At 39.0% G+C, this 26,022-nt stretch overlaps 1 protein-coding gene across 1 annotated transcript in view; it reads right to left on the bottom strand.

Annotated features, from left to right (window-relative positions):
- LOC126204023 (uncharacterized) overlaps nucleotides 1–26,022 on the bottom strand; it is a 135,289-nt gene that overhangs the window by 95,341 nt on the left and 13,926 nt on the right. Inside the window, exons 6-8 of the mRNA XM_049938450.1 lie at nucleotides 15,878–24,201; nucleotides 15,685–15,791; nucleotides 4,468–4,865 (exon numbers count right to left, since the gene is read on the bottom strand). Of these exons, the coding sequence (XP_049794407.1) occupies nucleotides 4,468–4,865; nucleotides 15,685–15,791; nucleotides 15,878–24,201 (8,829 nt within the window). The remainder of the gene's footprint in view (nucleotides 1–4,467; nucleotides 4,866–15,684; nucleotides 15,792–15,877; nucleotides 24,202–26,022) is intronic.

The following is a 26,022-nucleotide window of genomic DNA, read 5'->3' as shown; positions in this document are numbered from 1 at the left end:
TGGGCAGTTTTTATTAACATTTACCATCTCTAATAATACGGATTTCTGGTCAGATGAGTATAGAATAATATCACAGTATAATGGGAGTAGGATTCAACTGTGAATAGGAGGTTGGGCAGAGTGTGTTACTGTGAACAGTTCTGAGATAGGGTTGTTATAACCAGAACTTACAGCAAACCAACACCAACAATAGTTCAGGTATACATGCCGACGTTGCAAGCTGAAGGTGAAGAGATAAAAAAAGTATCAGGATATTGAAAGGGTAATAAAGTACAAAAAGGGAGATGAAAATCCAATAGTCATGGGGGACTGGAATGCAGTTTTAGGGGAAGGAGCAGAAGAAATAGTTACAGGAGAATATGGGCTTGAGACAAGGAATGAGAGAGGAGAAGGACTAATTCAGTTCTGTAATAAATTTCAGCTAGTAATAGCAAATACTCTGTCCAAGAATCACAAGAGGAGGAGGAATACTTGGAAAAGGCCAGGTAATATAGGAAGATTTCAGGTAGACTACATCATAGTCAGACAGAGATTCAGAAATCAGATACTAGATTGTAAGGCGTACCCAGCAGCAGATATATACTCAAATCACAATTTAGTAGTGATGAAGACTAGACTTATGTTTAAGAGAATAGTCAGGAAGAATCAATATGCAAAGAAATGGCATACAGAATTATCTAAGAATGGCGAGATACACTTTAAGTTCTCTGAGGCTATAGATACAGAAATAAGGAATCGCTCAGTAGACAGTACAGTTGAAGAGGAATGGACATCTCTAAAAATGGCAATCACATAAGTTGGAAAGAAAAACATAGGTACAAAGAAGGTAACTACGAAGAGACCATGGGTAACAGAAGAAATACTTCAGTTGATGGATAATAGAATGAAGCACAAAAATGTTCCAGGAAACTCGGGAATACAGAAATACAAGTCACTGACAAATGACAAACAGGAAGTGTAGGGAAGCTACCACAAAATGGCTGCAAGAAAAATGTGAAGAAATCAAAAAAGAAATGATTGTCAGAAGGACTGACTAAGCATACACGAAAGTCAAAACACCCTTCGGTGAAACTAAAAGCAAGGGAGGTAACATTAAGAGTGCAATGGGAATTCCACTGTTAAATGCAGAGGAGAGAGCAAATAAGTGGAAATAGTACACTGAAGGCCTCTATGAGGGTGAAGATTTGTCTGATGTGATACAAGAAGAAACAGGAGTCAATTTAGAAGAGATATGGTATCGATTATTAGAATCAGAATTTAAGAAAGCTTTGGAGCACTTAAGATAAAATAAGGCAGAAGGGACAGATAACATTCCATCATAATTTCTAAAGTCATTGGGGAAAGTGGTAACAAAACAACTGTTCAAGTTTGTGCGTCGAATGTATATGTCTGGCAACATACCATCTGACTTTCGGAAAAATATCATCCACACAATTTCAAAGACTGTAAGAGATGACAAGTGTGAGAATTATCGCACAGTCAGCTTAACAGCTCACATATCCACGTTGCTGTCAAGAATAAGTACAGAAGACTGACAACTTAAAAAATAATAATAATAATAATTAAAAAAGTACACATCTCAGCCATTCCTGAACATGGGATGTGGGGGATGTACTATTATTTAACTTCGGTAACGTCCGTGGTAAGATCTTGTAGAAGCAGGAAAAGAAATCTGGCTGAATCCAGAATTAAATTGCAGCAGCATCTTGGGTCCCAACAGGAAACTGAAATTGCTAGGATAGGCACACAATTACCATCAGTAATTAGAGAAACTACTCTTGACACCAGCGTCTTACATCTTATAGTGAAAACATACCCAAACTTTCTTTTCTTTTAATGGAGAGCACTGGAAATAGCAACAAGGCTTTTAGGGTATTAAGTATTATATGTGTTTACACTCTGGTGACCAAGTCCAACGGTAACTCAGGCCAAAACACTGTATTCAAAAGTCGTACCCAGGTATGTAACTCAAAAACCAGACTGGTTTTGTACAAGAAAAATGTACAGACATCTTGCTACACGTCCCTGGACATGTGCTGCCTTCCGTTATCAATGTCTACAATTACTTCAAAAGAAGCAATAGTAAACCTAAGGGCTTCTGTAACGACTGCCCGAGCCATCGAATGCTCAAATTTGTCATGAACTTCATGCATATATTCATCAGGTTTTGCAGTTTTTTGTTGTTCTGCTGCAAGTATGTCATATTTAATAAGTGAGTAAGAAATTTTGGAAGCACAAGAGGAAGAATTCAATGATTCTGAGTTGGGGGGTTAAAATATCTGAGTGAGAACAGTCTCAAGGAATTCATAATCAGATAAGATGTGGTCTGCTACAATTTTTGTCACTAATATTGTTGCTACGGATGCTGCTGCTGTGATTAAAGTTTAGGTATGTTTTATTCTTCTTAAGCTCACCTTTTTTACAGATGAATCTCATGATGAAGCAACATTCAACACAGGTTTCCGGGATTTGCTCTGAGAACTTGAGGCAATTTACTGGCAAAGCATATAGAAAAGAAAAAAGCTGATACTGCACCAATTGCAACATATCTCTCTGCATGACAGAAAGCTTCAGACTTTTCCATACAAAAGCCTGTTGCATATGAAATTGCTCAAGAACTCAACTCTCACTTTTCTTTTTTAGGGTAATTGTTTTCTCTCTCATTATTACCATTAAATTTTTAATCTATCACAGGACTATATACGAAAAATAAACCTTGAGGCTCGGTTCTTTTTAATGCATATTACCCTTTAACACATATCAAACGAAATGTGAAAGTAACATTTTAAATAATAGCATCAATAACAGGTTTTCTGAGCATGAAATTTTTGTCAGTAGCAGGACCTCAAAATTTTAAATGGAGTTTTTAGTAAGGTAGAGAAGTATTTCTGCTATCTATGTGCAGCAAGTAACAGATTACCTCCAAGGACAATATGTAAGAATCATCTCTGGATCCAAAAATGTGGAGTATCAAAGCATAAAATCAAGAGAATTGTCCAATACTCCTTTCAACAGCACATGCTTAGTACGACTGATTGAGACTGAGGTGCATCACAATGGTTCAATTATCATGCCAGCAAGTTGTGGCAAAAACAAAGAGAGCTTCGTACAGTTTTAAATGAGACCAAAGCCTTGTTCACAAACAAAAGCTGTAGGAAAGCAGCATTCAATGAAACCAAAAGTAAAATCCCACATACCTGCTGAATGGTAGATATTTTGGCATTAAAGTAAATTAAATGAAAGGGATAAAATTATCTATCCAATCACTTAGAGATCATTAAGAATAACAGAGAGAATGCCAAAATGCTTGACTGTTTTGCTGAGAAAGATTTTACTATGGCCTTTCCTTTCACCTGTCACCTAAATGCTGAATTGGTGGACACTGAGATAAGTGGGCATCGAAAAGAAAGTTATGGAATCTAAGGGATGTCACTATACGTGAAGGTATACCTGTATAATTTCATGAAGTTAACTTGCTCTCCTTAATGCAACAGTTTACTTTAAGTCACTGGAACAACAAAGCATTCCATGAGACTGGAAGAAGTCACAGGTCATTCCAGTTTTCAAGACAGTTCATTGAGAATATATCTGTATGAATTCCATAAACAGCAAACTTATGAAACTCTGGTTGCACTGTTTGTCAATGAGATCCGGAAGACAGCAGGCAGTGGTCCTAGAAGATATACATTCTACAAGATAAAACTTATGAGATAAGTTTTAATAAGGAGAAATTGTTAAAAATTTAATTAGTCATGCATACCAAAAGGGAGAGGTATAGGGCCATCACTTTCCAGTGAAGCTATTCGAAGATGATGCTGTTGTACACAGCAAGTGACAACACAAGAAAATGCAGGAAGATCAACAGAAAACTGATGCCTGAAGGTTGACTGTGCCTAAAACATTTAGCAAGCACAAGAAAATCACGAAGATGCTCATCTAACTCCAGTGGCATAAGCCACAAGAAAGATGTTACAAATTGCAGAAAAGTTCTCTGATAAAGTTCCAGAAGCACATATCCAAGAAATATTAAGCAACATAAACTTCCCCTAAACGTATTTTGCAGAAGGACCATGAAGGTAAAGAGAAATTTAAACCCATATGCAAGCTTACCACCAGGCACTCTCCCTGCATGCCATATGCATACGGAATAAGAAAGGGGGAAACAATAATGGTACTTAATGAATTAATGTACCCTCTAACACACTAACTGCAACGAAAACATTCAGAACAATGATCCTGTTAATACAAAGATACAGTACTGAGTATTCTGCTAACACTTCAGGAAACATTTAACTAAAATTATCTGCCTCTCATATTCCATACAAGCACATGGGAGCAAAGGTAACACCTATGTGTTTGCTGACATATGTGCTACATTTCCACACACACACACACACACACACACACACACACACACACACACACACACACACAAATATATAAAAGTGACTAAAAAGGAAGACTCACTTGACTTTGGTAACTGCAGGAGATACTTTGGGAGCAATTCTAACCACTCGTGCTGGTGTCAGCGCTGTGCCTGCTGCACCAGACCACACGATGGGCTGCTGCAACTGCACTGCACCTTTCGGTCTCAGATTTGAGGCAACAGACACATCACTTGCTGTTGTCAGCTTCATCCTTTGCACCAGTTGCATCCTGGGTGACTGGCCAGAAGATACAGCTATTCCTGGAGTCAGCAGCACTGCATTAAGCACCTGTGGTTCTTTTGGGACCACACAATCAGGATGCAGAGATTCCTGAGTTGGTGGTGATGCATCAGTGATTGCACAGGAGGTAGTATCTGCACTGTCTTCATCTACTGTGCTTTCATTTTCTATAATATCCAAGTCTTCAATGCCTCCAACCTGAAAATTTAGCTACTATACATAAGCAGAACAACACACTAAAACAACAGATAGCATTACATAAAGGAATTCCTTCAAGTGACAACAAAAAGTTATGTTAATTGTGACTATCAATCGTTCAGCATTATTTCACAATAGAGAAATTAACTGAAAGGAATTCCTGAAACACTTCAATCATTATTATAAAAATAAAACTTTCTTTTTGATAGTATTTAACTCACAAATACATTTAAACTGGTTGAATTCCCTGAACTGCCTTTTCTGTAAAGCATTAGTACTGAATTCCAAATTTTGGTTCAGTTGTCTTCTTTTTCTGACTCTCAAAAACAATGTAAGTAAAGCTTTTATTTCCATTAACTGGTCACGCATACTCAGATAACTGAATGGCCAATCTCCTTACTTCATACCGCGAGAGTAGAAAAATGTCCAAGTCTCTTCCTAAACCAGCTTTGCACACTCATAAGTCCTTACATTCGTCAAATGCTAAAATTGTAAATATGAATGGAACATTGAGAATAACACACCGCTAAAGACTCTTGCCATGGCCATGAGAGAGAGAGAGAGAGGGAGAGTAAACATTACTGTGTCATGCATCAATCTGCTACAAGTGGATAGTTGCCTTTCCCTTATTTTAGGTACTGCTCCAGCCACGAATTTCCATTATTTTCACACCAGAATTTCAAATCATACAGAATTCTGTGAAAATACCTGCTGATATTCCAACAAAATGTAAATGAAAGGCTTCTGTCACTATTTTTTTTTAATCATCAGTCTTCTGACTGATTTGATGTGGCCCACCACAAATTATTCTCTTGTGCCAACCTTTTCATCTCAGAGTAACAATTACAATCTATGTCCTCAATTATTATCTGGATGTATTCCCATCACTGTCTTCCTCTACAGATTTTACCCTCCACTGCTCCCTCCAGTACTGTGGAGGTTATTTCCTGATATTGTAACAGATCTATCATCCTGTCCCTTCTTCTTGTCAGTGTTTTCCATATATTCCTTTCCTTGCCAATTCTACGGAGAAATTCCTCATTCCTCACCTTATCAGTCCACCTAATTTTCAACATTCTTCTGCAGCACCACATCTCAAATACTTTGACTCTCTTCTGTTCCAGTTTTCCCACGTTTCACTATCATACAATGCCGTACTCCAAACTTACATACTCAGAAATTTCTTCCTCAAATTAAGACCTATGTTAAATACTAGTAGACATCTCTTGGGGAGGAGTGCCTTTTTGCCAGCGCAAATCTGCTTTTTATGTCCTCTTTGCTCCACCCATCATCAGTTATTTTGCTGCCTAGGTAGCAGAATTCCTTAATCTCGTCTACTTCACGATCAGGAATTCTGATGTTTTAAGTTTCTTGTTGTTCTCATTTCTGTTACTTTTCAATACTTTTTACTTTTTTCGATTTACTTTCAGTTCGAATTCTGTCCTCATTAGACTTTTCATTCCATTTAACACATCCTGTTATTCTTCTTTGCTTTCACACAGGATAGCAATGCCATCAGTGAATCTTATCACTGATATCCTTACAACCTAAATTTTTCTTCCATTCTTGATCTTTTCTTTTATTTCCATCACTGCTTCTTCAATATATTAGTTTAACACTAGTGCTGAAAGACTACATCCCTGTCTTCACACCCTTTTTAATCCAAACACTTTTGTTCTTGGTATTCCAGTCTTCTTGTTCCCTCTTGGTTCTTGTACATATTGTACATTACTCATCTTTCCCTATAGCTTACCCCTAATTTCTCTGAATTTCAAACATCTTGTACCATTTTACATTGTCAATTGCTTTTTCCAGGTCAACAAATCCTATAAACATGTCTTGGTTTCTCTTCAGTTTTGATTCCATTATCAATCGCAGTGTCAGAACTGCCTCTCTGGTGCCTTTATCTTTCCTAAAGCCAAATCGATCGTCATCGAGCCGATGATCTACAAATATGAAAACACCCCTGAAAAAAAGAAAGAAGAACAGAAGAGAACATAGATGTTAACTGTGTCCTTGGTGAATAAAGTGATAATGGGCTACAGCTTTTTACGACGTTTTTACTGGAAATTTTTAATATTTCTACACATTTTCTATATAATAATTTATTTTGCGACAGCTTGGCATATTTTTAGCCATTTATTAACTGCTCCTGCCAAGCACAGGAGAATACATTTTGGGATGGTCATGTTCTCACCATATAACAGAGATGCTGAGTCGCTGGCTTCAGCTGCCAGAGACTGTGGTCATGTATGTGTATGAGTTGTGTTTGCGTGTGTGTGTGTGTGTGTGAGAGAGAGAGAGAGAGAGAGAGAGAGAGAGATCTTTCGAAGAAGGCTTCAATGGCCAAAAGCACTCTTTTCGACAGTCTTTTTGTTGTGCTCGTCTACAACACAGCATCTCCGCTATGTGATAATTAGCAACTATACTTAATATAATATTCCTGAATTAAACTAAAGTACACAAAAAATGTATTAGGAAGGATGTAAGATGGTACAATGAATATTTGATAAGAGGAACAATTGAAAACAATGAAAGCATGACAAGAAGAAACAGGAAATTTGCATTAGGCAGATACCAGTTAGAATGACAGTTGGCACAGATAATAACAGGGAGAAAATTTTAGAAGCATTTCAAGACAACTGTTTGAGTAGTTCGAAAGATGAAGAAAAAAATAACGACTCTCCAGGTGTAATACCCGACGAAGAGTGTAAAGGTATTCAAGATAGGACTAAAGTGCCTGAAATGAAGCTATTTGAGCAGTAATAAAAAAAGTTAGAGGCAACATAAAACCAAACAAACTTCCAAAATCATTTACAAAGTGTCTGTAAATGGAGACATTTCCCCAAAACTGGACTAATGGTGTAATAATTATCTTTCACAATAAAGAACAACTTCAGGGTGGATGGGGGTGGAAGGCTGGTAGAAAAGGGGAGGAGGGGGGCAGAGAACTGTAGACCTATAAGCCATTTCTACAGTGTTCAAGACATTCTGTAAAATTATCACCAACCACATAGACTGCGTAGAGAAGCTAAACATCTTAGGTCACCAGTCTCATACTCACACCCTCCCCCACCCCACACAGAATCAGGGTACCCCATCTGCTGGTATCTTGAATAGATCCTATGAGCAAGTTATGAGAAGAATTTTCTAAATGTTTGCATAGCAGGACATGGGTACCTGCCTGGTATTCCTCTAGTGGGAGCTAGGAAACCTCCTAAAACTGCATCCTAGATGCCACGCATGAAAACAGCCAAGTGGCACACTGGCCATTGTCATCAGTACATCAGATGGATACGAACCAAGGCCAGCATGCCTCCTCATCCTGGAAGCGAGCACTTTTATGTGCATATCTATCCAGGTCCAACCACGTAGAACAACATATTGAGTGCTGGACCACTTAAAAGTTGAGGACATAATTACAGAAGAGAACAAAGAGCATGAATTACCACTTCATCTGGCATTCATGAAAGACAAGATATTGACTCAACTTATGTTAATATGCTGCAGAACATAAACATCAATCCTACAACTTATACTTGACTGAATCACGAACATGATAAACTCTGAATCGAAAGGAATCAGGTAAGTAGATCCCATATCACAAAATTATCTACAGCAGTTCTAAAGAGAGCCTTCAGATCAGATCTTTGGAACTGGTGCAGGGGAGAGTAAATGGGATAGGCACAAACGATGTCTATTCTGCTCCTGTAGTATCAAATTTAAATAATATATATAGGAACTCTAGCAAGTCTCAAAGCAGTCTTTAAAATCAATTTTACAATATGACTAAAATGATTTACAAGTAAAATAGTGTAAAAATGTCTTGAAAACTCAGGGTCACTCAATGCTCAACTAAAAGATCCATCCTGACAATTACCATGTAGCTAAGAGGGTGTAGAAGAGGACTTTCTCCGGCAGTGGATGTCAAAAGGCTGCTGCTCCTGCTGCTGACAGCAATGCATAGAAATGCCACGACAAACCATAAAAGACATCATCACTAGCTAGTGAGCTACCACTCTTTGTTCTATTTTAATGAACGTTCTTACATACACTATGTGATCAAAAGTATCCAGTCACCCCCAAAAACATATGTTAGGTGCATTGTGCTGCTACCTACTGACAAGTACCCCATATCAGCGACCTCAGTAGTCATTAGACATCATGAGAGAGCAGAATGGGGTGCTCCGCGGAACTCACAGACTTCGAGCATGGTCAGGTGATTGGGTGTCACTTGTGTCATACATTTGTATGCGAGATTTCCACACTGCTAAACATCCCTAGATCCACTGTTTCCAATTTGATAGTGAAGTGGAAACACGAAGGGACACATACAGCACAAAAGCATACAGGCCGACCTTGTCTGTTGACTGACAGAGACCACCGACAGTTGAAGAGGGTCATAATGTGTAATAGGCAGACATACATCCAGACCATCACACAGGAATTCCAAACTGCATCAGGATCCACTGCAAGTACTCTGACAGTTAGGCGGGAGGTGAGAAAACTTGGGATTTCATGATCCAGCGGCTGCCCATAAGTCACACATCATGCTGGTAAATGCCAAATGATGACTCGCTTGGTGTAAGGAGCGTAAACATTGGATGACTGAACAGTGGAAAAACATTGTGTGGAGTAACGAATAACAGTACACAATGTGGTGATCCTATGGCAGGGTGTGGGTATGGCGAATGCCCAGTGAACGTCATCTGCCAGCATGTATAGTGCCAACAGTAAAATTCGGAGGCATTGGTGTTATTCTGTGGTCATTTTTTTCATGGAGGGGGCTTGCACCCCTTGTTCTTTTGTGTGGACTATCACAGCACAAGCCTACACTGATGTTTGAAGCACCAACTTGCTTCCCACTGTTGAAGAGCAATTTGGGGAGGGCGACTGCATCTTTCAACACGCTCGAGCACCTGTTCATAATGCACGGACTTTGGCGGAGTGGTTACACGACAATAAAATCCCTGTAATGGACTGGCCTGCAAACAGTCCTGACCTGAATCCTATGGAAAACCTCTGGGACGTTTTGGAACGCCGACTTCACGCCAGGCCTCATGGACCAACATCGATATAGCCTCTCCTCAGTGTAGGGCTCCGTCAAGAATGGGTTGCCATTCCCCAAGAAACCTTCCAGCACCTGACTGAATGTATGCCTGCGAGAGTGGTAGTTGTCATCAAGGCTACGGGTGGGCCAACAGCATATCGAATTCCAGCATTACCGATGGAGGGTGCCATGAACTTTTAAATCATTTTCAGCCAGGTGTCCTGATCCTTTTGATCACATAGTGTACATATCCACAAGGGCAACTCAAACATATCCACTCCACAGCAGCACTTTTGTTTTTTCTATGGAATCAATACTGTAGTTATTTTTGAGCCATTTAGGTATCTCTATTTCACTTCTCACCAAGAGATCCAGAATTGTTTTGCCCCAAGGCAATTTCTTAACATATTGCTTACAGCTGAGAAGCTGTACAGAGTGTAATTGATAACTGCTTGCTATGAGTAACAGCGATACACATGAAGCTGAGATAAAAAAATTTCAGACGGGGCATTTATGGACTGTCGAATCAGGGAACAACCTCAAATTGGTCTGCAAAAGCCACCTAAGCTACAGCACATTGGTCTGCAAAAGCCACCTAAGCTACAGCATAAGAGCACCATGGACAATTTTAAACATCCTCTCACCTCTTACGCACCAGCTTAGTCAATCTTCACTGTTTGAAGACCATTTCTTTTACTCACTGAAATCATCCTCGAACTTACAAATGATAAAATTTACTTTTTTGCGTAAATTTTACCTCAAACTTTGTGACTCAACACTACAAATCATTTGGTTTCCCTGGCCTTCTTACTGAAGACTTCTGTGCTTAAAATTAAATTTAGACTGAATTGTAAATGTAATTAGTTTTTGCATAATGTTTACAAAAGCCCGTTTTCTTGTTGAACTGTTAATGTTAACTAAATAAAACAATTTCAAAAATATGACTGATTAAACTGGCAGTGTAAGAGAAAAAGATATTCAAAATCTCGTGTGATGCGCACATGCTGCATCTTAAGTGGCCTTTTGCAGACCAATCTGAGGTTGTTTTCCGGTTTCATACCGAACTGCTCTGTTCGTTTGTACTTCCCCTACACAACTGTGGTACACTGTAAACAGTTAGCAATCACACCCTGTATGCTATACACGTATCACCCGCACTGTCATGGCATCATGACCCGTACCGTAACTGATGTTTCAACACTTGCCCCAAGCACCTAAACATTTCATCCTGTATTTCTCACTTATTGACAACCTCTCTCTTTAAACAAGAAGATGCATTCATTGGTGAAACATACCTTATACTGCACAGAAATCGCCTGCTATTTGTTCATTACTTACATTACTAAATAATATAGCTGACCATGACAGGAATTTTGTATGCAGTAGAGTTCTGTGAAGTCTGGAATATAAGGAAAATTCTGTCTTCAGTCAGAATATTTTTATTTTCTAATTACTAGCCTTCATGTTTTGGAGATACAACTACATTTTTAGGGGCTGTTTAGGCTTACTGGGCATTACACTGAGGTGACAAAAAGTCATGGGATACCTCCTAACATCATGTCAGACCTTTTGCCTGGTGTATTTCCAATTCAACATGAAAATGGAGGCAACAAGTCATTGCAAGGTCGCTGCAGAAATACTGAGCCATACTGCCTCTACAGCCACCATTATTGCAGAAAGTGTTGTCAGTGCAGGATTTTGTGTATGAACTGACCTCTTCATTATGTCCAATAAATGTTCGATGGGATTCATGTCAGGCGATATGGATGACCAAATCATTCTCTCTAACTGTCCAGAATATTCCTCAAACCAATCACGAACAGCTATGGCCCAATGAAATGGTGCACTGTCACCCAAAAAAATTCCATCGTTGTTTGGGAATGTTAAGTCCATGAACAGCTGCAAACGATTTCCAAATATTCAAACATACCATTTCCAGTCAATGATCAGTTCCGCAGGACCAGAGGAGTCAGTCCATTCCATGTAAACAAAGTCCACACTGTTATAGAGCTACCTCAAGCTTGCACGGAGCATAGATGACAACCTGGGTCCATGGCTTCGTGAGGTCTGTGCCACACACTAACCCAAGCATCAGAACTGAAATTGGGACTCATCAGACCACACCACAGTTTTCAAGTCATCTACAGTCCAACCAACATGATCACAAGCCCAGGAGAGGCAAAATTTCGCAGGACTGTCCTAACGGATACATTCATCATACATCCCAAGTTGATTTCTGTGGTTATTTCACACAGTGTCACTTATCTCTTAGTACTGACAACTCTACGCATGCCACTGTTCTTGCTCGTTAAGTGAAAGCTTTCGGCCACTGCACTGTCCACAGTGAGAGATAACGCCTGAAATATGACATTCTCAGCATGCTCTTGACACTGTGGATCTCAAATATCGCATTCCCTAAAGATTTCTGAAATAGAATGTTCCACGCATCTAGCTCTCACTACCATACCACATTCAAAGTCTATTAATTCCCTTCATGCAGCCATAATCACATCAGAAACCTTTTCACATGAATCTTCCGAGTCCAAATGACAGCTCCCCCAATGCACTGCCTTTTATACATCGTGTACATAATGCTAACAAAGGAAGGTCAGCGTTGGCCGTAATATTTTTAAGGGCCAATGCTGACCTTCCTTTTAAAGTGACTTGGTTAGTATTAAATTTTGTGTTAATTTACATTTACATGGAGTAATTAACAGGGTAGTGATAATACCAGCACCACAAGGTAGTCTTGGTGATAACACTGCATTAATCAAACAAACAGGCACTAAACATACGAATACGGAACTTTCTGGATAGCAAAAACACATACGACAGGGGAAAGGCAACCAGATAGACACAAGGCACATAAAAACCATGTAACAAAAAAAAGTATTCCACTAGCTTCCTAGTAAAAGCAGACAAGTACACACACACACACACACACACACACACACACACACACACACACACACACACTCACTCACTCACTCTCTTTTTTTCCCATTCACATTTTTGTGCGCCATGCATCACCCATTATAGGTGAGTGAGTGCCTCTCCCTTGTTTTACTTATTCAAATTGCCACTAATAATGGATATTAGCCACCCATAATTGGTCATCTCCTGAATAACAACACAAAAAAGAAATAAAACAGAAATGAAACAACAGTCATGTTACCAACAGACACCGAAACCAAAAGCATTTTAGTATTCGACTGAGTGGAAGACCTCTTCTAAAACTGTCAGTCAATTCAGAAGATGTGGCATTAAAAGACACTGCTACACAAATAACAAAATAAAGCATGTCCGTCCTTACTGTTGCAACAAACTTGACACCAGGCGTCTACAAGCTCATCTGCCAAGACTGTCCCTGTTTTTACATAGATAGGACAGGCAGATCCATTTGCCATACAATACAGTAAACACATGTCAGCTCTACGTTTAAATGTTCATCATAAATCTACAATCAAAACTCACCTTTATGACGACAAACACACAACTCTCAGGGACAAAGCTCAATATGCTATAGGTGTTACAAACACACAGGCAGATTATCCAACCCAATGACATGCTGAATGAACTGACAGATAGCTAATACAACAGATTACATATTTTATTCAGCAACAGCTGTCTCTTAATAAACAGCCTCAAAAGAAGCAATGAACACAATTACCTTATCCCTGCCTCCAACATAAATATACCCATCATCTCCACCTCATTCCAACTACACTGCACTCTCTCTCTCTCTCTCTCTCTCTCTCCCCCCCCCCTCCCTACCCCCCAACCACACACACACACACACACACACACACACACACACACACACACACACACACACACACACACACAAAACCCTTCCTCCCCTTCCCCACTGACCCCCAGATCGTACTCACTGTCATTCAGGTACTTTCATTTCATTTGTACGCGTAACTAGCATAATATGAAGTTATATATCTAAAAACAAAGATGATGTGACTTACCAAACGAAAGCGCTGGCAGGTCGATAGACACACAAACTAACACAAACATACACACAAAATTCTAGCTTTCGCAACCCACGGTTGCTTCGTCAGGAAAGAGGGAAGGAGAGGGAAAGATGAAAGGATGTGGGTTTTAAGGGAGAGGATAAGGAGTCATTCCAATCCCGGGAGCGGAAAGACTTACCTTAGGGGGAAAAAAGGACGGGTATACACTCGCGCGCACACGCACACGCACACATATATCCATCCACACATATACAGACACAATCAGACATATTCAAATGAAGTTATTACTATGTTACAATCTAAACAAGTATACAGTAAATTGTAACAAATATGTTTAGTCACTGTATGATAAGAAGCATATCAATCTCGTGTTGAGAATGTAAAACAAAAATTGTTAGCTGACACTCTTCTGATGTTTTAATTTTTTATTTTATTTTGTCAATCCAGGCAAATGTAAATAATATGAAACTTATCTGTCACGTCACTGTAACAAAGGCTATGTAAGTGTCATCTGAGCCTTGCAGTACTATCAAGTATATTAAATCATTCAAAATGTCAGCCTAAATGTGTAAGTTTTTCACCAACGCAGAAGACAATATTATGTGGTCAAATGCAGGTAGTATGTTACAATACTTTATTTCTCTCACTTTTCCAGCGTTTTTCTCATTAATCCCACTTGAGACAGGTTTTTCACTAAACTGTGTTGCTCAGCTGCCAATACTGTTAGGTGAAAAACTGAAGCAGTTTTAACATTCATGAAGCCTACACAGTCGTCAAAAATGGAGTTTGGACAGTAATTACAAAACAAAAATACTGTGACTGAAGATGGAATATTATCAATAAATATATTCCTAACCTCAGAAAGAGGTAATGGAAGAGGTGAAGCAGTGAGCTGAACACGAGTAATCCCTCTACAACTCAGTAAGAGGACTGACCACAAAAGACAAGGTTCCAGGATCATATATCAGTCCAGCACACAATGTTGATCTGCTAGAACACTTCAAAACAGCTCTCATTCCTCTGGAGTTCTAGATACAGTATTAACCATTATCAAAGCCCTCGTCAGCTGACATCTCATATCCAAACAATCACTAACTTTCAAGAACATTTTAACAATTCTGTTACTGCCAACGTCTGTTATCAATTGGTAACTGTGCTGTATTTTTATACCTATATGTAATTATGCAATACAAATTTCTTGAAATTTTAAGTTCATCTGTTAACAACTAATTTAACGTGAACTTAATGTTATTTTCCTGCTGTCCCAACACATACATCCTATTTTACTTCTTTTCATTAACAGTGTACTGAGGGACATCATGAAACGGAGAGAATCAGTTACGTTACAGTAGAATTCTGGCTGTCTCTATATTAACACTTTATTAGAAGAATATTTTTTTCTCCCTCACGTATTCTTTCATAGTAATTGATAGAGACAACATCTCTCATATCATATGGCACATTGACATTTACATCAGAATTGGAAAATAACATTTAGTAAGCTTGCAACATTTTTGCAACATTTAGTGGGGCTGGGAGGAATGAACTGGTATCAGGACCTTTGCTGAAATTAAATGTACTGTTTGGGAGGGAATCACACAATTCTCACTACTGTGATCTCGACTGTAAACAGTATCAAACATTTTGCTTTGGATGTCTCTTCCCATTACATACATTTCTTGAGTGCTCATTTACATATATTCAATAATACTGATAAATATATACAATAATTTTGGTATGTATCTTTAAAAAATTGTATCATCTGTTAGAAGAAAATAATACTCACAGAATTTTCTGCATTAGGGTTGAGACTCACAACAGTTGTAATTTTTATAAATGACACATCATCCGTACCACTGCTGTCATTCTCTCCAGCCATGAGATTTTCAGTATCTAATAACAAAACAAAAAGTCACAGATTCTATTTCCAATGCTTCTTATATATGTTCATAAAACAATCAACAGAAAAAAAATCTTACCACAAAGAGATGACTGGACATCTGGACCATCTTTATGACCCGAAAGTTTATCTCCACTGAGCCTTCTAGTTCGCAAATAAATCTTTGGCCGATTACAAACTTCTGTGTCTTTCCTAGATGTACTGTCGGTGGTATCTGTACTTTCTGATGTGTCTGATTCCACAGCCCCTTCCGCTGATGATTTTAATGAGTTATCTTTCTCTACTGAATATGCCTCTGCAACCTGTCTCCCTTCAGCCACAGGAGTCTTTCCATCGGATGTTCTCAGTATGTTTCCAGAAAGGCTTCCAACTTTGATGTTTTCTTCAGATGATGAATGCCTGGCACCATCTACCTTTGTGCCACTGCTCAACACACCAGTTTCTGAACTGGCAGTATTTTCACCCAGGCCAGAACTTCCTTCATCCGATTCACAAACTTCACTGTCCACTGCTCCATCAGACTTGCCTGTATGCTGTAGATTATCCAATAATAAGGTTTTCTTTCCACCTGAATCATTCAAAAAGCACCTATCTGTTAACACGTGCTCATCAAGAAGGTGATTAAATGCAACTATGTGAGCTACATGTGAATTTCGTGCCCCTTCCCCTTTAATGTTAAATTTGCATGTCTGGCAAAAGCCATCCCAATAAGAACTTTTATGGTTTGTTCTCAAATGTTCAGAGAAATTTGACACGTGTGTACTCTGAAAAATACAACCCTGAATCAAGCAGGAAAAGAGAACTTTCGAGGATCCATACAGACGTGCACTAAATGACCCTACTCTTATGTCAGGAGTTCCAAAAGTGTTTGCTGAAAATATTTTTTTATCCTTCCTTATTGCAATAGCTGGTGGTGGTGAACATACAAACTTTGCAGAATCCTGTTTTCCAGAAGCCACATGTCCAGATTCCGGTTTAACTGGTGATGCTCTACTGTATGAATATTTACCCTTTTTTCCATTTGAGGGTAATACTGAATCTGAAATGTGAGAACCACTCAGACCCATTATCCTCTTTTCATATGCAGCTGCTGCATCATACAGTTCATCATAATTTACCGAATCTGCATCTGATGAATCAGCAGTGCTCTCATTTTGACTCATCATAGCAGCATCTTCAAATTCTCTCATTTCACTCACTCCATATTCACTATCTATATCATTTTCGTCATCGCATATGACGAGAGCACTTGGGTCAGAGATGTGTTTGGCCAATCTCTGTACAATCAGTGGAAGAGAACTTTCATGATCACCTTCGAAAGAGCTTTCAGAGAGATTTCTAATTTTATCCTCACTAAGCAGCTCAATTTCTACAGCATCTCCCTCAGCTTGTGAACTTGTATAGTTAGAACTTGTAACACCCACCTTCACTGTTGACTGCTTCTTCAATTCTTTCTTCTGGATTTTATTAAGAGCTGGTGAGAAAATTTTATCAAATAATGAACTATCTGAATGTTTAATTACGTCATCATCAAGAATTTCTTGCTCACTATAAGGATCATCCTTCGATTTCTGAGGTACTACCCTGTTAGATTCTGTGCAATCAACATCCGAGCACTTGACAGCTTGGGCCGCCTCAAGGGCACGCCTCTCATCAATCAGAGTTGATTCGTCACCCTCACCATTACTCTTTACAACATCTGCCTTGTTCTGTGCAGTGGAATTTTCGGAGACACACTCTGGCTCTGATATGGTATTTGTGGACTCTTCCTGCTTTTTACGAATATCAATGGATTCTATTAAAACATCAATGCTCGATTTAATCACCGGTTTGAATTTTAAGCTCTGAGTTATAGCTTCCATTGTCTTGTATCTTTCATTATGTAGCATTTCTTCATGTTGATCAGTTGTATCCGATGGAACAAATGCACTTATTCTTCGTTTTCTATTTTCTTCTGTCTCGTCTACAACACCAATAAATGAAGACTTCTCATTCTCTTCGGAACCTGAAGCAGTTCTAGCTGGATTCAAATTATTTTGAATCTTCAAAGTGGCATTCATTTCCTCGTGTATGGATACAGCATTCTCAAGTGGAGGTGTACTATCATCATGGTCATCATCAGTACCACCCTCATTAGTACTGCTTTCTTGTACAGGGCCACTTTCTGTTTCATTATGTACTGGTGCAACACTCTCCAAATTTGGAACTTCATCTTTGCTAACTTCACTGCACTCTTTTGCAGAAGAATTATTCACCATTGTATTCTGATCAGCAGCTGTAGTTTTATCCATAATCTGCATTTCACTTGTAGCAGTTTTAATGCTCTCTTCTTCACAAGCATTATTTGTATTTTCAATCTGAACAGGTGTGGCCTCCTTTACATTTGCAACTTCACAAATGGTAGTTTTAGTCTCATTTCTAATACGATCACTGTCTTTTATTTGTACACGGGTATCGACCACTCCTTCACACTGAACCACTGTAGGTTCCTCCACATTTGTAACATGAGATCTGGTGGAATTACTATCTTCAGTACCGACAGTCTCTTCCTTATGGTTTTCTTCTAGTACATCATCACAAGTTTCTTTACGATCAGCACCTGGCAGTTTATTTGCTTCACTGCTTTCAGCATTTTTAGTTATTACAGCATCACTGTTTGACACAGCAGCAGCTGTTTCTTCAGGTTCATTATTTACACCAACTTCAGAATTGACATTAGCATTTGTAAAATCATCTATTGCTGATTCCGATACATGTGACAAAGCATTACTATTGTTTTCATCACATTTATCATCACTGATATTTGTTTTCACACCTTTAGGTGTAATTTTGCACAGGTCACCAGATACTTCACAATCCACATTTTCTAACTTGCTGTTGGGGCATTCATCAATCTCCTGTTTTGTAGGACTTAAACTTGACTCCTCTTGATCACCATCGGTGTCAGGAACGTCAGTACTATGTTTTGACATATTAATAAGCAGCACTTTTGGTAACTGTGAATCACTAAAATCAGAATCTGAGTGTACCATCTCTACATGTTTCTCTACATTTTTCTTTTCGATCTGCACAAAATTACAGGCTGTACATATATGTCCAAATACAATGCGCTCAGTATTATTTACAGTATGCAATATGTTAGTCTTTATATCAAAGCCTGGGTGGTGAGTGAGAAAATGTGACTTAAAATTTGGTCTTGAGGCTGCAGTAAATTGACATACATCACACTGATACCGATATTCTCCAGTATGAGTGGTAAGATGATCATAGAAAGTGTTTACCTTATTTGTTATCAGATCACACATTCGACACTTAAATAAAGATTGTTTTCTGCTTCTGTCACCACTAGTTTGAGCAGCACAATCATCATACTCAGTCTTTTGTGAAGAAGATACTGCAATAGCTGCTTCAGCAAGATTCAGCCTAGATATATATACTTCACTGTTTGGGTGTTGTGTTTTATAATGATTAGTAATGCCTCTCCCAAAATATGAGCAAAGCTTGCAGGGATATTTTGGGCTTCCATCAAATGCGTACATTTTATCCACTGCATGTTCTCTGTGACTATTATAAGCCTCTTGCGAAATGTCCACTTGTTTTGTTTCAGATTTGTTTCCTTTGATCTTAAGGGAATCTAATTTTAGCTCGGGCCCTACATTCTCCTCGTCACGTTTGGATACTCCTTCAAGATCGCTTGTCTTAATGTCATCAGACAGACACTCGTTTTTCGTCTGAACAGACTCAAACTTGCTCTTCTCATTAGAAATGTCCGAGAGATTTTCCCGTGGAGTCTTAATCTTGCTATTTTCCTCTGAGCATCCCTGCCTAATAGTATCAGTTTTCTCTTTATCAGCAATTAAGTCGTCACCCAATTTTGACTCTAGATCACTGTCATCAACTGAAAAAGATCCTGGGCTCTTTGACAAATCAGATCTGTCAAACTTGCATTTATGTACAGACTTCTTCTTAATTATACCCAACTGCCAAGCACTCGCTTTCTTTTTTTTGGATTTCCTGGGAGTAACTGGCTTTTTGTTACCAAATTGTTCAGTCTCTTGTCTCTCCAGTAACTTTGTGTTCTTCAGAGAAGTATCATCTGTAGTTTCATTCTCAACATCACCAATATTTTGTGCAGCTCCACTACTAGCACAGGGTTCAGCAACATCCTGCTCTTTACATGTTCCACCAAAAGCGTTTTCTGTTAGCTTTTTGATGACATCCTCAATCTTTATAGTTCGAGGCTTTGTTCTTCTCTTGCAGCTTGTCTTCTTGAAACAGAATGGGTCCTGCGTTTCAACATACTCGTATGCAGATTGATGATCAGAAGCTTTAGCAGATACAGTACTCTTTCTTTCACTAACATCAATCTCTTCATCTTCTCTGGATGGAATTTGTGTGCTAGCCCATCTCCACACACTTCTAGCTAGCCTTCTGCACTCCTCTGTCGTGAGAGATACAGTTTGTGAGAGATTTTCTTCATCTTCTGATTTAACATCTTTCAAATCCATTTTTGGTGCACAAGTCTTCTGAAGTACTACTTTCAGTTGATTTTTTGACTGTTCATACTGGTGCTTCTGATGGTCATACTTCTTCTTTCGTCCAGGTTTTGCTTTAAATTCTTTGGAATTATATTCATAATCATCATCTTCTTCATCCTCATCATAACCATCATCAGAAAAGTCTGTTATAGTCTTGCGTCTACCTCTCTGTCTCCTTGTTTTTGAGAAATTCTCACATTCCATTTCTGCTTCTTCTTGCATACGCTTTGCTTCAGTTTTTGATACCTCCTCTATAGACACACCAGGCTTAACTTCTTTTAAAAGTCTGCACATTCTGTAACCTGTTGCTGTCACTACTCCTTCACTGATAAACATTTCTCTTATGTCTTCCTGCAGAAGCTCTAATGGAGAACGACGTCTATGTTTTTTCATTTGTTTTACACCTCTGCCTTTCTTCTCTGTACTCTTTCCATCACAACCACTTTCATTTTCGGAACTCTTTTGTTCTTCAACATTTTGCTTATCTCTGTTTTTATCTGATTCTTTTACATCTATAGTAACTTTCTTCTTAGTTTTAGCCTTTGTTTTAGGACTAATCATTGCTGACTTTGGTTTCCTTTTCTCCTCCTCAGCATTTTTTACTTTTGATAACTCAGAAAGTGGCTTCTCATCCTCTGTGTCATCTTCATTTACTTCACTTTTCTCACGTTGCTTCACTGTGGTCTTATTGTCACCCACATCATCATTATCCTCATCCGATTCGTCAGAGACAATAACCCGTCGTCGTCTTGTCTTTTTTTTATCGTCCTTTACATCATCACCACCATCATCCTCATCAGAATCTTTCTTTTTGTTTTGTTTAGCTTTTGTGTTCTTCTTGCTTTTTCCACTGCTATCAGAATCACTGTCATCAGAATCAGACTCCAAGATACGCTTTATTTTCTGTAACTTCTTAGCTTTTAGCTTCTCATTCAAATTTTCCAAGAAAATGGCATTATCCAATAACTTTTTCCCTTCACCACATTCAAAAGATCTACGAATGAAACTTTCGATAAGTTCCTGTGTTAATTCTTCGGTTTTCTTTGGACATGTCTCAGTAATGTCAATAGATTCCGCTTTCACTGAATTTTCAGTAGCTCCTTTTTCTGTACTTTCCACTGGATCTACTACAGTGGGTCTCAACGGCTTTTCATCAGCAGATGTTTCATCAACCTTTGTTCTAACAGAACTCCTTTCCTCCTCAGACTTTGTAACAGGAACTGGTGACCTTGACCTATGTAGATGAGGTGGATCACGTTTGATTTTTGGTATTCTGAAATGCTGAAAACCATACCCTTTACCTGTTTTGGGAGCAGAAGAATCATCGTACAAGCTATTGAGTGGTGAAATGATTTCTTTTGCTCCAGTTTTGCCCCTCTGTGAGTCCCTCTCGCTCTTACTCAAAGACTCCGAATGCCTTTCATCCCGTCTCCTGTCACTACTGTCACCATGCCTCCTATCACTACTCTCACGCTTCCTGTCATTACTTCCATCACGCCACCTGTCACAGCTAACATCACGGCGCCTGTCCCTGCTTGCATCACGCCGCCTGTCACTGCTCACTTCACGCCGCCTGTCACTGCTCACTTCACGGCGTCTGTCACGGCTTCTTGAACGTCTGTCACGGCTTCTAGAGCGCCTTGGGTCAGGAGTCCTTGGTCTCCTTTCAATGAGTCGAGAACTTCTGGCAGCATCAGTGTCCTCTATGCTTCGTCTCCTTGGATCTCTCTCTGACAGGATTGGAGCCCTTCTCCCCAACATTGGTCCTGGGCCCAAAAGACTAGGGGAAGGTTCACCTGGAGCCCTGTAAGCTCTACTGGCATAAAAAGATGAAGGCATATTTTGGTTAGCACTGGCAGTTGGATGTGCCATTTGTGACTGATGGGCATGCTGTTGTAAGTATGATGCATCACTTCTTCCACCATATGGTTGATGCTGCATCACAGCCTGCTGCTGATTTGGCCACATGTGAGCAGGAGAAACATGTGGAGAAAACTGCTGAACAGGTGCTGTGCATCTGTCTCTACTTCTGTGGTCCACTTGCCTGCCTGAATGGTGCACTGGTCCAGACTCTCTGTTGTACTCCACCACTGAAACGTCAGACACAGGACGAGACAAGATTCCGTAACATGGTGAACCTGGCCACTGCTCTACTGGACTACTCTGAGAATAGTCTGTGGTGTTCAGTCTGGGGTCTTTACTAACTCTTTGCTCAACAACTCCTGATCTGTGAACATTAAGTCTTGGGTCTACCACACCACCCTGATGTCCATGCTGTGTGATTTTGAGACCATCTACATCTCTCTGTCTTGCAGCACCATACATCACATCTGGATGGCTTTGAGTGCCAACAAATGTTGGAGGAATACCTGGTTTTGGAAGTATACCTGGTGTTGGAAGAAGTGCTGGCCTGTTGGTAGAGTTGGGCTGCTCTAAAGAGTTCTCGTACCCATAAGTCCCACTTCCTTGTATTTGCTGCTGACCGAATGCAGTACCTTGGGGCCGAAAGCCCCCTGGATATGCAAGCTGAGAACTTTCTGGGGTATGTGCAGGTGAGCAAACATTAGTATGTGTTATGTTCACAGACTTGTTAGTCATTGGACTTGCTGCTTTAACAGTTTCCAAAATTTCTTTTGTATTTGGTGGAGGGGAAGGAAGGCTTTGAAGATTTTCATGCACTATCCTTTGCAAATCCTCTGAACTCAATGACGACAGCAAACTGTGTGATTTACCTTTGTTATCACTCTGATTTGGCTGTGGCGTAGTCTGAAAATTCTTCACAGCATATCCACTCCCTAGTTTCAGACGTGGGTCACTATTTTCATTTGACTTTGGCTCCACTTGTTTTACAGAATCACTATCAGGTGTATTTGCAACACTTGGTTGTTCAATGTTTTGTCGCTTCCTGGGATCTGAAGATCCTTTCCATTTGTCCAACCTGCTGGGACTTCGTGAAAATAAAGGTGTTTTTTCCTCAACAGCACTGTGATCAGGTACCTTCGAACAGGAACTCGTCTTATCTACCTTCTCTAGTAAAGATCGAGCAGGAGACAATGCATCAATATTCAATTTTTCAGGTTTATTCTTCACAGGTGAAATTTTTCTGTCATCTTTATTTATCAATCCCCTCAACGCACCACCTGTGCTCACTCCCACTCTATGAACTTTATGTATTTCTTCTTCAAGTTTTGCACGTAATGATCTTGAAGTAACACCTTCATCTTTCTTTGAAGCTGTGTTCTCATCTTCACTCAGAAGAGACTGCCCTTCATAATTATATGCTGATGATGAATTATTTTCCCTTTCTTCTGTACATGATGCTGCGTCTCTTGATTCTTCTACTGTACTTAATTTGTTCTCACTATGTGACTCCCAGAAGTGCTTACTTGCCTGCAGTTCATGTGTACTTTTACTTGCCCTATCACTGTATTTGGAGATATTATAAGTAATACTCAATGACTGGGATAAAGGTGTGTTTTTATTTACTGAAGATTTGTCAGTTTCACATACCCAGTCCATAGCTGAAGCAATGTCATACGACAGTAACTTTGAAACCGAGGCATTCTTCAATGCTTTTTCCTTTCCACTCAGGACATCTTTACGCCTGTCATAAATCCATTCTATGTCTGATGAATTATCACTTGAAATATCTATAATTTTTGTTAGCTTCTCTCTGCTTTGAGCAAGTATGTCTTCTGGGAGTCTGGTTTCTGTAGATGAAACACAGTTATCACTCTGACTACTGGTGACAGTAGGCACAGGTGACATGCGACTAGGTGAATCATCACTAACACGAGCAACAGCTTTCTTCAATGGTGCAACATATGCTGATGGTTGTGGTGTAGTTGAACTCACCACTGCCTCACTGAAATCAAACAGCATATTCAATCAATTAATCCATATTTGGAAGATGGTTCTATACTGAAAGTAACCATATCAAATGAGGGAATTAAACAGTACTTGTACATACGTTTCTTCAGACAGAAAATCATAATTCAGAATGCTATGCACATTTATTTAAGTGTCAATTTATAACAAACTGCAGGTACCAGAACATCAACTTATTTCTTGTATCTATTACGTAAATGTTACCTGAACTACAGCTTAATCTGCACTGTGGTTGTCATCCATCATTGTATAAGTTGATGTTTTGAAGTGCTGCAGTTCCAGTAGCCGGTACACTTTATAAAGAAGAATTTTGTTTTCTTTTTTCCATCAGTACCCACTAAATACATACATTGACATACTGCCCTAACTTCCAAAGATAAACAGCCTATGCTAGAATAGGGCCTCACTGGTAAACTCAATAAATTATACACATCAACATTTAAATCAAACTGCTTGTCTTTAAGTGTAAAATTGTTCAAACAACACATGGGACAATTGAAAATTGTCCACTGCACATGCCAGACTTTCAAAATACAGACTAATTACAAACAATGTCTTCAAGTGCCTGTGAAAGGTAAAGGCACTCTGGTTTAGTGAAAAACTGAATCCAAAAATAATTCAAAGAAGGACTTCACCTTCTCTGATAGTCATAACTCAACAGAAAAGTCCTCAAAAAATCTATAAATGCATTTGTTGTCTCATACTGCCATATACAGCTGCAATTATATCCAATGACTGAAGACAGAAATCTACATCCTGTAACACCTGATAAAAATCTCCATGAAGATATACAGTCTCTATGTCCTGGACATCCATGAAAATATACAAGCTCTATGCCCCAAATTCTGAAATTAAAGACAGATTTTACCAAGGCACAAGTGAGCAACATCTGGTTGACAAACAAAACAAATGTGCACTGTAGATTGAACCCTCTCATAAATATTACAACAACAAATATCCATAAGGCCGGTATTACACTATCCTATTACACTGACAAAGAAATATGATCAAATATTCATCAAAGATCTTTGACATGGAGCTAAACAGGGGTGTTACACTGTTATGTAATTGGAAGAAATGTGGCAGAAAAAAAAGGAAACATACTTGGATGAAGCCCTACGTATTACGTCGAGATGATAAAAGCATTCAGTAAAATTTGTTACAACAGCTGAAAATGGAGGAAGTCAAGTCTTAATACACAAGTTACTTACAAATGGATGCCAGTGTATTTCAGCATTTGCTCAGTAAAGGGGCTTCTCATATTACAAAACAGAACACACTTGATAACTGTTATATGTGCAGAGGACAGGCAAACTGTGACACTGTGATTTCTTGATACATGAGAGAACTAGTCTAGTTCACAACACAGCACTCTAATATTACACTGCACATTAAACAACATAATTCCAGAAACGAGTCAAGTGATTTATAAGGCACTGAAAGAAGAATATGTGAAGGTAAATAAATGTTTAATATTATACTATATGGACAATACGACCCATTTTTAATTTTGAATAATTTAATTAATGAAATTAGTGTTCCAACAACTACAAAATTAAAAAAAGTACAAAACGGATGAAGTGCTTTTTAACTTGTGGCACCCAGCATTCAAAAATAGACAAAGTAGAATGGAAAGCTAAGAAATAATTTTTTATTTTAAAGTGTGACCACATCCTCTATTCCAGCTTGCTGAAAAGCTACCTGAATGTTTCCAGGGGTAGTGGTGGATGGCTGTAACTGCGACTGTGGACATGAAGTCACCTGCAGCATATTTCACGTGCCCATCAACACACAATTA

Source organism: Schistocerca nitens, chromosome 9 (assembly GCF_023898315.1).
Source record: "Schistocerca nitens isolate TAMUIC-IGC-003100 chromosome 9, iqSchNite1.1, whole genome shotgun sequence".
Lineage (NCBI taxonomy): Eukaryota > Metazoa > Arthropoda > Insecta > Orthoptera > Acrididae > Schistocerca > Schistocerca nitens.
Note: the sequence above shows the minus strand (reverse complement) of the source record. Positions and strands in the feature narration are given on the sequence as shown.